This window comes from Mobula birostris, chromosome 2 (assembly GCF_030028105.1).
Source record: "Mobula birostris isolate sMobBir1 chromosome 2, sMobBir1.hap1, whole genome shotgun sequence".
NCBI lineage: Eukaryota > Metazoa > Chordata > Chondrichthyes > Myliobatiformes > Myliobatidae > Mobula > Mobula birostris.
This window is the reverse complement of record NC_092371.1, coordinates 82,324,784-82,340,190: the sequence shown is the minus strand read 5'-3', so window position 1 is coordinate 82,340,190 and position 15,407 is coordinate 82,324,784. Positions and strand designations below refer to the sequence as shown.

Here is a 15,407-nt window from a genome sequence, read left to right as displayed (position 1 = left end):
ATGGACAACTTCCTTTTTGTGAATTGGAACTCTGATCATGCGACAACAAATCAAACACCTGCAGTGCTGTTCATGAACAGAATCTGAGATCTCTCATAGACCTCCTGAAACAAGACCTACAGAGGGAAGTGCAGAATAAACAGTTCAACTAGTTGCCAAGTGAAGCAGCAAGGAGCTTCAAGGTTGGACAGGAAGTCCTAGCGCATGATTCTGAGAAGACAAGTGGACACCTGGAAGGATAGCTTCAAGAACTGGACCACCGATATACACAATGGATGTTGGATCAGACATGGAGATGTCATGTGGACCAGATACTGGATGCTCAATCGAAGAACACAGCTGAGTTGATTGCATCCAACAAAACGGACGCATTACAGTCACCAGACTGACCTCTCAGTGATCATCATGTCACTGAGAGCAACATGACACTGGAAACTGAGAACGTTGTCTTAGACAAGACACCTACCAAACCTGATGCCACTGCACAGCTCCAGAAGTATTACCCTGGAAGAAACAGAGCACCACTGAATCTTTAGAGCAGTGAAGTTAGTTATGGACTGTTATTGTGAAAGCATGTTTATTTGGAATATAGGTTTAAGAAATGGAAATTGAATATTTTGTACATATACAGTTTTATGTTGTATTAATCTAAAGGGGGAGGAAGAGTAATGTATGGATCTATTTCTTTTAGAGCAATAACTCCCCGTTAGCACTACATATGGATTGTTGTCTAAGCATGATCTCTCACTCTCACTGCAATGTGAATACACCAGTTAAAGCCATCCCCCATGTGTGTGCTTTTATTTCATTGATACGTAGTTGCATAGACACAACAGTTGGGAAAAGGGGAAGTGAGAGGGGAGGGAACAGGAAGCACCAGAGAGACATTCTGTAATGATCAATAAACCAATTGTTTGGAATCAAATGACCTTCCCTGGTGTCTCAGGGCCGGGGGTGTCTGGACCTTCTCAGCCACCTGTCCCACACCCCTCCCACGGCCCTCCACCCTCACTACTCCCAACATCATTTGCTCACGCCAGATTTACAAACTCACTCTCTGCTCCACACTGACAAATAGAGTACTGTTCAAAAGTTTTAGGCAGCCTAGCTGTAAACGGTTTGTGCCTAAGACTTTTGCACAGTACTGCGCGTGGTCTTCGAGTTCTTCGACTTCACAATAGATGGGACAAGTGTTGAAAGTACAGGTGAGAGGATTAAAATACGCGTGAAGAAAATTGCTGGAAACTCCTCTAATTTTCTGTGTGTCTGTCTACAGCCATTGACCTTTGCTCCCAGGGAGACCACGACTGTGAACAGATTTGCATCAGTTCCCCAGGATCTTACAGGTGCAGCTGTCGTGAGGGTTTCAGGCTCAACCAGGACCAGAGAACTTGTAGTGGTCAGTATTCCATCACTCACCGCTACTACCGCACATCATTGTTCTTAACTGTGACTGCAATTTATACGCTTCGGTCCCTGAGGGGAGAAGGCAGGAGTAAAGGATCAGCCATGATTAAATAGTGGAGCAGACGCGATGGACTGAATGGCCTAATTGTGCTCCTATATCTTATAGTTTTACGGTCTTATTTGTCCCGATCTTTTTTTTTAATCACTTGTGGTGAGACAAATATCTTAAAGTTTTATTTAGAGATACAGCGTGGCAACAGGGGGCCTTTTGGCCCAACGAATCCGAGTTTAAAGATCTTTAAAGATTAGTTTTGTTTGTCACATGTACATCAAAACATACAGTGAAACCCGTCCTTTTGCGCCAAACAGATCTGCGAAGATTGTGCTGGGAGCAGCCCAGCGAGCATTGCCATGCTTCCAGTGCCAACGTAGCACGCCCACAACTCACTAACCATAACCCGTACATACTCGGAAGCAGGAGGAAACCCGAGCACTCGGAGGTCATTTCTGGCTTCTTCCCCCTTTCCTTTACAGTCGTGTCGAAGGGTCTCTGCCCAAACCATTTCACTGTTTATTCCTTTCTGATGCTGCCTGACCTGCTGAGTTCCTCCAGCATTCTGTGGTGTGTTACTCTGGATCTCCAGTGTCTGCAGAAATACTTATGTTTATGTTTGGTGTCTCTAGAGGGAAAACATGGTCACTGGGGCCAGGCGGGGGGGGGGGGAAAGAATGGACAAACCCTTTATAGACACGATGGGAAGTGAACGCTGAACTTCCAGTCGCTGGCACTGTGCAGCATTACACTAACCGCTACCCGCTACACCACCCTGTGACCGCTACACTAGCATGTGGTACTGAACTGTACTGTGTTAGCATTGAGGAACAGGGTTTAGACCAGAAGTTCCCAACCTAGAGCCCATGGACCCCTCAGTAAATGGTGGGGGTAGATGGCAAGAGAAAGGTTGGGAAGCTCTGGTCTACAGACAGTAGGTGTGGAGACAATGTTTCCTGTGGTGAAGGAGTCTAGGACCAGAGGCCACAGCTTCAGGAAAGAGGGACAACTACTTTATAACAGAGATGAGGAGGAATTTCTTCAGCCAGAAGGGGATGAAAGGGATGCGGGTTCAGCCATGATGAAATGGTGGAGCAGACTCAATGGGCTGAATGGCCTAATTCTGCTCCTCTGTGTTATGGTCCTATGGTGGTGAATCTATGGACTTCATTGCCACAGACAGCCATGGAGGCCAAGTCATTGGGTATAGGTAAAGCGGAGGTTGATAGGTTCTTGATTAGTCAGGGTGTCAAAGGTTATAGGAAAAGGCAGACGAATGGGATAGAGAGGGATAATAATGAAATGGCAGAACAGGATTGATGGTCCAAATGGCCTAATTCTGCTCCAACATCTTGTGGCCTTATGATCTAACTTGGGTTTGTACACTCTTGCTAGAGTGTATCACATAGAATCAATGTTTGACATAGTGAATCACTTCTCCTCACACGCTCACCCATCACCACCTTCCCTTTCCAGCTGTCAACCTCTGCGACCAGGGAGACCATGGCTGCGAGCACATCTGCGTCAGCACCCCTGGCTCATACTACTGTCGCTGTCGTCCTGGCTACACCCTCAACCAGGACAAGAAGACCTGTAGCAGTGAGTAGCAGGGCACCTGTTTGTCTCTCCCTGGTGCTGAGGGGATCATGGGGTGGTTAGAGCATGGGGGAAGTCCTGTCATTGCTGTTTAAATGGGCTCTGAAAACTCATTCCTCAATCACACTATAATTACACTGAATCTAATAAAGTGACCACTGAGTGTATGTTTGTGGTCTTCTGCTGCTGTAGCCCATCCACTTCAAGGTTCAATGTGTTGTGCTTTCAGAGATGCTCTTCTGTACACCACTGTTGTAACGAGTGGTTACTTGAGTTACTGTCACCTTCCTGTCAGCTTGAACCAGTCTGGCCATTCTCTTCTGAACTTTTTCATTAACAAGGTGTTTTCACCCAGCAGAACTGCTGTTCACTGGATGTTGTTTGTTAATTGCAAATCCTCCGTAAATTCCAGAGACTTGTTTATCACTTTCATACCTGGGTAGCCCTTCTTTCGTGGTTCATACTTCGCCTTCCAATTACAGCTCTTTAAAACCTTTTCTCTGTAAACTGTTGTGCGTGAAAATCCCAGGAGATCGGCAGTTTCTGAGATACTCAAACCACCGCAATCGTTTCATAGTCAGAGTCACTTAGATCACATTTCTTCCCCATTCTGATGTTTGGCCTGAATAACAACTGAACCTCCTGACGATGTCTGCATGCTTCTATGCTTTGAATTGCTGCCACATGATTGGCTGATTAGATATTTGCATTAACGAGCAGGTGTACAGGTGTACCTAATAACATGGTCATTGAGTGTACTTGTGCACAAGTACAGGTTCTGTCCCTGTCATCAAACCATTCTGAAATATGAACAAAAAAATGCTACTTTCATTGACAGTTGGAGACAGATATTGATCCACTCAAAACCTTGTTAACTTGAATCTCATGATTTGCATATTGAAGTATAAATCATGATATATATTTCAATTGTTAATAAACAATTAAATCTAAATGTTAAAGGGCAGTCATACTTGAGAATTTGTAAGATAGCTGTCCAATAGTGTTGCCCTACAATTCTTCATTTCCCGATTTCTTGGTGCCCCCTCCAGAAACATCCTCCCCATGTCCTCCCTGTTGAAAGCACCCTCAGGACTAACTTCCATTTTAATCTAATCCTCTGGATTAGATTAAAATGTAGTTTAGCTATTGAGCCTGGCAGAACCATTTCTACTGGCAGAAGGGGCAAAGCCCCATTACTGGCACCTTAAAACCAGTCGCTTAGGGCAGATGGGGCCCATTAGCCGAGGTTGGCAGCTCGTCTAGGAGAAAGAAAACTCCAATCTCAAACCTCCACTGCCTTGCAGCTATACCCACTCATGGGGAAGGCTTTGGGAGTAAACCCTGAGGAAAAATCCAGAGCTGGAGTCCTGGAAGTAGATCTACTTTGAGTCCCACACTGGCTGGCAACTCCTGCGACTCTGCTGGTCTCGAACTGTACCAGTCTCTGCTGTTCCTTTGCATCCATTAGCCGCGTGGCGGGGGGGGGGGGCGGAGTATTCTAGATGGGTAACAGCTTGCTCTCCATATCGTATTGGCCTGCCTTGCATAGACAGCTGGGACACAACATCCGTGGTCGACCCTGACCAATGAAGGGCTTAACCCTCCATCCCTCTCTCTGGATTCCAGTGGATATGAGCTTAGCCTGTCCAAATCTTTCCTTTCTGCAGTGATCAATTACTGTTCGTTCGGGAACCACAGCTGCCAACACGACTGTGTGAATGTCCTCAATGGGTACTACTGCACATGCCAGGAAGGCTTTGAACTGCAGAACGATGGCAAAACCTGTAAAGGTAATGTGGGACCGTGGTGGGATTTTGGGACCTCCGACTTCTGGCTAATTTCAAGCTGTCCCTCAATTGTCAATCTGTGCATGTCATGTAAGATGGCAGCTACAGCTTTGCAGCATCTCCTCCTTCCCTTTCTCCCATGGTCCACTCACTTCTCCAATCGGATTCTTCCTTCTCCAGACGTTACCTCTTCCACCTATCACCTCCCAGCTTCTTTCTTTAGCCTCCCCCTCCCCAGTCACCCACCTTCCCCCTCACTTGGTCTCACCTTCTCCTCCCTCACCTCAGCTTCTTCCCCCTCCCCCTTCCTTTCCAGCCCTAATAAAGGGTCTCATCCCAAAATGTCGACTGTTTATTCATTTCCATAGGTGCTGCCAGTGTTGGCACATGGCCAAGTAGTTAAGGCTTCGGTCTAGTAATCTGAAGGTCGCTAGTTCGAGCCTCAGCTGAGGCAACGTGTTGTGTCCTTGAGCAAGGCACTTAACCACACATTGCTCTTCGACGACACCAGTGCCAAGCTGTATAGGTCCTAGTGCCCTTCCCTTGGACAACATCGGTGGCGATGGAGAGGGGAAACTTGCAGCATGGGCAACTGCCAATCTTCCATACACCCTTGCCCAGGCTTGCGCCCTGGAAACCTTCCAAGGCGCAAATCCATGGTCTCACGAGGCTAACGGATGCCAATTAGATGCTGCCAGGCAACAACTATGGAAATGAATAAACAGTCTGTGTTTCAGGCTGAACCCCTTCTTCAGCACTGGAAAGGAAGGAGGAAGATGCCAGAATAAAAAAGGTGGGGGGAGGGGAAGGAGGAGCGCTAAGAGGTGATAGGTGAAGCCGGGTGGGTGGGAAAGGTAAAGGGGCAGGAGAGGAAGGAATTTGATAGGAGAGGAGAGTGGACCATAGGAGAAAGGGATGGAGGAGGGGATCCAAGGGGAGGTGATGGGCAGGTGAGAAGAGGTAAGAGGCCAGAGTGGGGAATAGAAGAAGAGGGGAGGGGGAGAGATTTTTTTTACTGGAAGGAGAAATTGATATTCATGCCATCAGGTTGGAGGCTACCCAGATAGAATATAACATGTTGCTCCTCCACACTTTTGGTGGCCTCATCTTGGCACAACAGGAGGCCATGGACTGACATGTCAGAATGGGAATGGGAATTAAAATGTTTGACTGTACTTTGATCATAAATATACTTGAAATTTGAACATTGCCATGTGTCAGATACTGGTAGATTCTGGAGGAAATTGATAAAAATACAAGGGGAATAAAATTAGATTAGTCCAGGATTGGTGCACTAATAAACTAGTACTTTAACCTCTAACTTTTTTTTAATATAATTCTTTATAATTGTTGAATGTTGTTTTATTGTTGCATGTCACACCAACACTCCATAGCAAGTTCATAATGCATGTAAATGTATATGGTGAATAAAGTTGATCCTTGATCTTTCTGGATCTCCATTTAATTCCTGATCCTTAGCATTCATCCAAGAGTCAAGAATGATGAGTAGTCGTAATTTTAAGATTTCAGTTCATTTTAGAGTACTAACAAACATACAAATACTGAGCAAACTAAATAAGGAGCTGAGAAATGATGCTAAGAGTGGAATTAATGCAAAGATAAAAGAATAAAGAAGAAGCCAAGATGGCACTTCTGAAAAATCCCTCACTTTTATAGGCAAGGTAAACAAAATTCCTTAGATAGAGATGAATTAGCTAATAGGCTACATAATTAAAACTACTACATCACTTTGGTAGTATACTAATACATAGACGATGAAAAATGAGAACGGTGATAAACTGTTAGTTTAGCTGCTATATCACTTTCTGCCAGTGAGTGTGAAAGTACATGTTTGCTAAAAAGTACAACTCTGATAAAAAGTATTATTTAAAAAAACAGTGGTTTCCAACAATCTTAATAATCTAGCATGGACTCAGTCGGGTTGAGGGGCCTATTTCTATTCAGCATGCCTTGAAATCTTCCTGTGTACTGGAACAGGCTGAAGTGGCCTTGTGTTCCATTCTTGACCCCGCTTCTAGTGTACTTATTCAGAGGCAAGAGAAAGCCGCAAGAACACTTTAATTATTTATCCAGTTCCCCACTGAAATTCTATCAAATCTGCTTCCTAAGTGGCAGTGCATTCCAGGGCATCACAATAAGAGATTCCCCAAGATGACTCTGGTTGTTCTGCCTGGTTCCTTAAGACCAAGGTCTTCTTGTCTTCTATTGAACTGGAATGGTTTCAAGGCAACATTCTGACCCTGGTACAATATTGGCAGGAATCAGAACAGCGTGACATTGAGGGAGGAGCTGGGTTACCGTGGCGATGATGTGGAACTGCATGATAAAATATTTATTGGGCAGCAGTAGTGTGGTGCTGACTTGAGATATTCTTGCTTTCTTTCACATGGTAAGAAAGTGGACTTTGGGATTAGCTTAAGTACTTTTAAGTTCACACTGGGCAAACGCACAAGGGAGAAGGAATAGAGGCTGCCCTGACAAATTCAGAGAGCGTTGTACAGCATGGAGAATAAATCCTTCATCCCAACCTGCCCATGCTAACCAAGTTGTCTGTCTAAAAGATAAACTAATCCTGTTCATTATGTCCATATCCCTCGAAAATACTCCTATCACAGACATAGAGACATAGAAAACTACAGACAGAAACAGGCCCTTCAACCCATCTAGTCCATGCTGAACTATTTTGTTTATTTACTTAGTTATTGAGACACAGTGTGGAACAGGCCCTTCTGACCCTCCAAGCAATCTCCCGATTTAACCCTTCCCTAATCACGGGATAATTTACGATGACCAATTAACCTACCAACCGGTACGTCTTTGGACAGTGGGAGCAAACCAGAGCACCGGAGGAAACCTACGCAGTCACGGGGAGAACGTACAGACTCCTTACAGGCAGCGGCAGGAATTGAACCCAAGTCACTGGTGCTGTAAGGCGTTGTGCTAATCACTACACTACCGTGCCACCCTAAATTAAACTGCCTATTCCCATCAACCTCCCCTCCCATCCATGTACCTATCCAAAACTTCTCTTAAATACAGAAATTGATATTGCATCCACTATTTATGCTGGCAACTCGTTCCACATTCTCATGACCCTCTGAGTGAAGAAGTTTCTCCTCATATTCCCCTTAAACTTTTCAGCTTTCACCCTTAACTCATGAACTCTAGTTGTAGTCTCATCCAACCTCAGTGGAAAAAGCCTGCTTGCATTTATCCCATCTATACTCCTCATAAATTTGTATACCTCCACCAGATCTCCTCTCAATCATCTACATTCTAGGGAATAAAGTTCCAATCTACTCAATCTTTCCTTACAACTTAGATCCTCCAGTCCCGGCAACATCCTTGTAAGTTTTCTCGGTACTCTTTCAATCTTATTTTCATCTTTCCTGTAGGTAGGAGACCTAAACTACACACAATACCCTAGATTAGGCCTCAGCAACATCCTAAACATGAACTTATCCAAATCTCTTTTAAACGTGTAATTTTAAGGTCTTATGAGTCTTTAAGCAAGGGCTTTTCTTCTTGGAGGCTGAGAGGTGACTTGACAGAGGTGTAAAAGATGAGAGGAGGCAGAGATTGAGTGACTGGCCAGAAACCTTTTCCAAGGACTGATACAGCTAATTACAAGAAGGTATAAATTTACAGTGATTGGAAAAAGGTATAGGGGAGGATGTCAGAGTTTTTTCTACACAGAGCATGGTGGGTGCACAGAACACACTGCTAAGGGTGTGGTAGAGCCACATACGTTAGGGACATTTCAGAGACTCTCAGATAAGCACATAAATGAAAGTGAAAATGGAGGGCTATGAGGGAGGGAAGTGGTAGAGTGATCTTAGAGTAGATTAAAGGACCTGTACTGTGCTGTAATGTTCTATGTTCTATGTAAAGAGGTTGTAAATGTAAAGCACCCAGATGTTAGTCCCCAGGATCCAGGAGCAGTTGTTGTGCATCAGTTACGATTGACCTCCTAAGGTCTTGAGGGTTTTGTTTTGCAGCTGTTAATGTGTGTAACACTGTGGAACATGGCTGTGAATTTCAGTGCGTCAGCACACCCGGCTCGTACTTCTGCATCTGTCCCCCGGGGAGACAACTCAACCTGGACGGAAAGACCTGTAACAGTGAGTATTCTTCCTGGTGACCTCACCTACCCTGCCCCAGCACCAGCCCACACAACACATCTGCTACGACTGCAGGGCTGCAAGCCCGTTCAGCATACTGATCCTCTGTTGGCTCCAGAGAGATGGAAATATTTGCTTCCGGGCGTTCAATTGACCCATTGTGTTCACGCCAGTTAAAAATGAACCTTAGGTTAATCCCACCTCCCCTTAGATGCCAATGAACACCCAATTTGGCAACCAGTAGCTCTAACCCCTTCTAATCCTACCAGCACCCCTATCCTTCCAAGCTTATCACTCCAAACCTAGCAATCTTCTCTACCACTTTCAACCCCACCAACTCCTTTCCACCATTTTCTATCCCCACCAGCCACTTTCTCCCTCTTTCCAACCCCACCAATGACCCCTCACTCCTTTCTAACCCTACGAACACCCTCTACATATCTACCCTTCTCGCCCCATTTCCAACCCTACCTGCCCTCTCTACCCTTTCAGCCCTACCTATCTCCTTCTACTCTTTCCACCTACACCAACCCCTCTACCCCTTCCAATTCTGCCAACTCCCCTCTACCCCTTTCTAATCCCATTAACCCCTCTCTACACCCTTTCCAACCCAATAGACTTCTGTTTCCATTTCAACCCTACTCTGCCTTCTTTCCCAATTACAAAGCCGACCAATACCCCCTTTTAACCCTTTCCAAATCAACCAATCCCTCTCTCCCCATTTCCAACCTGTGTCACTGGACATCCCCACCTCACTGTCAACCCTCCAAACACCCACCCGTTCCCCCTTTCCCATTTGCCTCTCCAGTCCTACAGTCCTCCCCACCTCATTCCAGCCACCCCTCTTCTAATGTGGGATCTTGTTCTTTCATCCAGAGTGCAGCCGAGCCAACATTGACCTGGTCTTTGTCATTGATGGCTCCAAAAGTGTGCGACCCGAGAACTTTGAGGTGGTGAAGAAGTTTGTCAACAACATCGTGGACGCGCTGGACGTCAACACCCAAGGCACCCGGGTGGGGCTGGTGCAGTACTCCAGCACTGTCCGAACGGAATTTCCCCTGGGCAAGCACAGCACCACAGAGGCGCTGAAGTCGGCAGTGAACGGGGTGCAGTACATGGAGAAGGGCACCATGACTGGACTTGCCCTCAAACACATGGTGGAGAACAGCTTCACGGCTGCCGGGGGGGCCAGACCGATGGCTGAAAACTACCCACGGGTGGGCGTTGTGTTCACTGACGGACGCTCCCAGGACAGCATCTCTGAGTGGTCCAAGAAAGCCAAAGATACAGGTAGGACACAATCGGACCACAATGGAATGGTGGAGATGGGCCAAGTGGCCTAACTCAGCAGACCAGGCAGCATCTGCGGAGGGAAGTAAACAGTCGACGTTTCAGGTCAGGACCCTTCATCAGGAAGGATCTAATGAAGTCCTTCATCAGGATGTGTTTTGGCCCAAAATATCGACTCTTTATTCATTTCCATAGATGCTGCCTGACCTTCTGAGTTCCTCCAGCACTTTGTGTGTGTTGCTTGAGATTTCCACCATCTGCAGAATCTCCTGTGCATCTTTTAATGCTGTGTGTTTGGGTGAGGTGGAAATCCATGCTCGTCAGTATTGTACAAGAGGCATTTGTTTGGGGGAAAGGGAGGGAACTCCAGGGCTTAGGAGCCAGCACGTTGAAGGCAGATCCGTCGGCAGCAGCAGTGTTGACAACGGAGCGAGCAGGAGCGTAGATGTCACAAGTTTTAAAACATCCTGAAGGGCATTGTCAGGGCTGAGAAGGGAGGGGAAGGTCACAGAGGAAGGCAGATGAGAATCAGAAAGTTGTGGGGCATAGGGTAGTCAGTGAGTGAGATGTTGAAAGTGAGGGTATTAGAGGAGAAATTAAAATAGAACTGCAGACACTAATTCATTCAAGTTGATCGTCATTCATGTGTGTACATGTCATAGTCATAGTCATAGTCATACTTTATTGATCCCGAGGGAAACTGGTTTTCGTTACAGTTTCACCATAAATAATTAAATAGTAATATGTAAATTATGCCAGGAAATAAGTCCAGGACCAGCCTATTGGCTCAGGGTGTCTGACCCTCCAAGGGAGGAGTTGTAAAGTTTGATGGCCACAGGCAGGAATGGCTTCCTATGATGCTCAGTGTTGCATCTCGGTATATACAGCCAAACGAAACAACATTCCTCCAGACCAAGGTAGAAGAGCTGTCTCCCATCTTAATAGTCTTTGTCCTAATACTACAGTACCTCCTGCCTGATGGTAGGGGGTCAGAGAGATTGTGGGATGGCTGAGAGGCGTGATTGAGAGCACAGTGCTTCTGATAAATATCTCGGATGGGTGGAAGAGAGACCCCGATGATCTTCTCAGCAGTCCTTGCCATCGTTTGCAGGGCATTGTGGCCCGATGCCTTGCAATTCCCGTACCAGACGGCGACGCAGCTGGTCAGGACACTCTCAGTGGTGTTCCTGAAAAAATTGGATAGAATTGAGAGGGGTGGAGACCTCACTCGCCTGGCTAAAAGGGTGGTGTTGAAGGACCAGGTGATCGAACAGAAATATACACAAACAAACACACACACACACACACACACACACACACACACACACACACACACACAGACACAAACACACAGACACACACATTCACACAGACACATACACACACACAGACACACACACATACACAGACATACACACACACACACACACACGGAGAGACACACTTGCACACACAGACACACACACACTCACACACACACATGTGCACACACAAACACAGACACACACACACATGCACACACAAACACAGACATACACACACTCACACACACACACACACAAACACATACACACACTCACTCACACACACTCACATACACACGCACACATTAACACACACATGGAGAGACACACTTGCACACACAGACACACACGCTCACTCACACACACACACACAAACACAGACATACGCACACTCACACACTCACACACACACAGACATACACACACACACACCTACACACACACACACTAACACACACATGGAGAGACACACTTGCACACACACACACACACACACACATGCAGACACACACACATATACATACATACACACACACTCACACATACACACACAGACACATACATACACACACACACAGACACATGCATACAGACACACACATACACACACACACAAACACACACACACTAACACACACACGGAGAGACACACTTGCACACAGACACACACACACACACAAATGTACACACACATATACACACACTCACACACACAGACACATACATACATACACACACACAAACACACACACAGACACAAACACATACACACACACACTCACACACATGCACACACATACACAGACATACACACACGCACTCACATACACAGACACACACACACACACATTAACACATACACAGAGACACACTTGCACACACAGACACATACACAAACGTGCACGCACGCACACACACATAGACACACACACTCACTTACACACACACACACAAACATACACACACAGGCACACACACAGACACAAACACACATAGACACATAAAACATACACACGCACACTCACACACACACATACAGACACACACACACAGACACAAACACACATACACACACAAACACACACACAGACACACACACTCACTCACACGCACACAGACACACACACACTCACACGCACATAGTCACACATACACTCACATGCACAGACACACACATACACACAGACACACACACACACACACTCACACACTTACACACACACAGGCACACAGACACACACACGGAGAGACACACTTGCACACACAGACACACACACACTCACTCACAGACACACACACAGGCACACAGACACAAACACAGACATACACACACTCACACACACACACACACACACACGCACACACACCTACACACACAGAGACACAAACACACATACACACACACTCACACAGACGCAGACACACACACAGACACACACACTCACATGCACAGACACACACATACACACGCACACAGACAGACACACACACACACAGACATACACAGACACACACACACACACACACACAATGGTAGACTGTATTGAGCTTGTCTATTTGCTGTTCAGTTTGGGTGAACCTGTCCCCTGTTGCTGTCTGCTCCTGCAGGTATCACCATGTATGCGGTCGGCATTGGGAAGGCCGTGGAGGACGAGCTGCGGGAAATTGCCTCAGACCCTGTGGATCAACACTTCTTCTATGCATCTGACTTCAGTGCCATCGATCAGATTGCAGAAAATCTGAAACTCAACATCTGTGAGGGTAAATGTTGAAGCGAGCGCCTGTCTGACGGTCACAGTGTCATGGGTGTGGAGAAGTCCCTGGGAAGGTGGGCCTGCTTCCCATTTTCTTCTTTCTCCTGCAGATCAGACAAAGACAAAGATTAGCTTTATTTGCCACATGTACGTGTATCGAAACATACAGTGAAACATTTCGTTTACTTCAAAGGGCAACACAGTCTGAGGATGCGCTGGGAGATGCTCGCAAGTGTTGCCATGCTTTCAGCGCCAACGTAGCATGCGCACAATTTCCTTACCCTAACCCGTACGTCTTTTTGATGTGGGAGGAAACTGGAGCACCTGGAGGAAACCTACGCGGTTGTGGAGAGAACATACAAATCCTTTATAGACAATGGCGGGAATTGAACACCGATCTTGTGATTGCTGGTGCCGTAAAGAGTTATGCTAGTCTCTACACTACTATACTACCATGTCAGTCAACTGTAAATGTTGCGAATGGGGCGACATGGTAGTGTAGTGGTTAACATGAGACTTTACAGTAGCAGCGACCCGGGTTCGGTTTCCACCATTGCCTCTAAGGAGCCTGTATGTTCGTCCCATAACCATGTGGGTTTCCTCTGAGTGCTCTGGTTTCCTCCCACAGTCCAAAGGCTAATTGGTAGGTTAATTGGTCATTGTAAATTGTGTGATGAAGTATGGAAGTTAAAGTGCTCTATAAATACAAGCCTGCCTTTCTTTCTTTCAGAGGAAGTTACTGGACAGGAAACAATTAAAGACCCGTGTGCATGTGAAACTCTTGTAGCCTTCCAACAGGACACACTCTCGGCACTGGAAGTGTTCTCGCAAAAATATATCCTTCACGATTGCAGCAACACAGGGAAGGCTGTTAGCTCAAACAGGGGCCTACAGATAGTCAGCAAAGTTAATACAGACAAGACTTAGTTGAGCAAAGCATTACACATGTAGTGAAACATGGAGCTCTCTGGGTCCCTTTACACTCAGTGACCACTTCATTGGATACAGCTGTACACCTGCTCATTAATGCAAATATCATGTGGCAGCAACTCAATGCATAAAAGCAGGCAGACGTGGTCAAGAGGTTCAGTTGTTGTTCAGACCAAACATCAGAATGGGGAAGAAATGTGATCTAAGTGAATTTGACCGTGGAATGATTGTTGCTGCCAGATGGGGTGGTTTGAGTATCTCAGACACCACTGATCTCCTGGGATTTTCACACAAAACAGTCTCTAGAGTGGGTTTTAAGGAGCTGTAGATTGGAAGAAGAGATGTGAACCCCAAAAGAAGGGCTACCCAAGTATGAAAGCATTAAACCATGAAACAGAACATAGAACAGTGAAACACAAGGACAGGCCCATCAGCCCAGTGCTGTTGTGTCGAACCAATTAATATAATAATCAAATTGTCAACTAAACTAATCTCTTCTGACGACACAATGTCCTTCCATTTCCTTCACATCTGTGTACTTTAGAGGTCTCCAGTGTATCTGCCTCTATCACCATCCCAGGCAGAGCATTCCAAGCAGCCACCACTCACTGTGTGGAAAAATCTTGCCCCTCATATCTCCCTTGAAATTAACCGCTCTCACCTTAAGTGCATGCCCTCTGGTATCATGTATTTGTATTAGACAAATAGTTCTGTGTTTCAGAGTAACCAGGGTACAGGAGAAAGAAAATGTATACAAAGTGATGAAAATCAGAATCTGCATCTCCTGCAATTACAAAATAAAGTCAGAAAATACTCAGCAGGTCAAGCAGCATCCGTGGAGAGAGGAACAAAGTTAACGTTTCAGGTTGATGATCTTTCATCCACCACAACTTTATCATTTCCTGTCAGTCACCTTATGTACAGACATTCCTGTGCCTGTCATCATGTTATGGACATACAATCAATCTATTTTATGTATTTATATTTATTGTGTTATTTATTCTTGTGTTCTTTATCTTACTGTGTGTGTTTTTGTGCTGCATTGGATCTGGAGTAACAATTACTTCATTCTCCATTACACTTGTACAGGAAATGACATTAAGCTATCTTATAGAAAGGATGTGGGAGCTTTAGAGAGGGTGCAG

General features: G+C 45.7%; 1 protein-coding gene across 1 annotated transcript in view; it reads left to right on the top strand.

The window, feature by feature from the left end:
- The window catches only part of matn4 (matrilin 4), a 72,837-nt gene that overhangs the window by 53,398 nt on the left and 4,032 nt on the right, over window positions 1–15,407 (top strand). Inside the window, exons 6-12 of the mRNA XM_072244038.1 lie at window positions 1,277–1,399; window positions 2,936–3,058; window positions 4,723–4,845; window positions 8,862–8,984; window positions 9,861–10,274; window positions 13,187–13,339; window positions 14,063–14,167. Of these exons, the coding sequence (XP_072100139.1) occupies window positions 1,277–1,399; window positions 2,936–3,058; window positions 4,723–4,845; window positions 8,862–8,984; window positions 9,861–10,274; window positions 13,187–13,339; window positions 14,063–14,167 (1,164 nt within the window). The remainder of the gene's footprint in view (window positions 1–1,276; window positions 1,400–2,935; window positions 3,059–4,722; window positions 4,846–8,861; window positions 8,985–9,860; window positions 10,275–13,186; window positions 13,340–14,062; window positions 14,168–15,407) is intronic.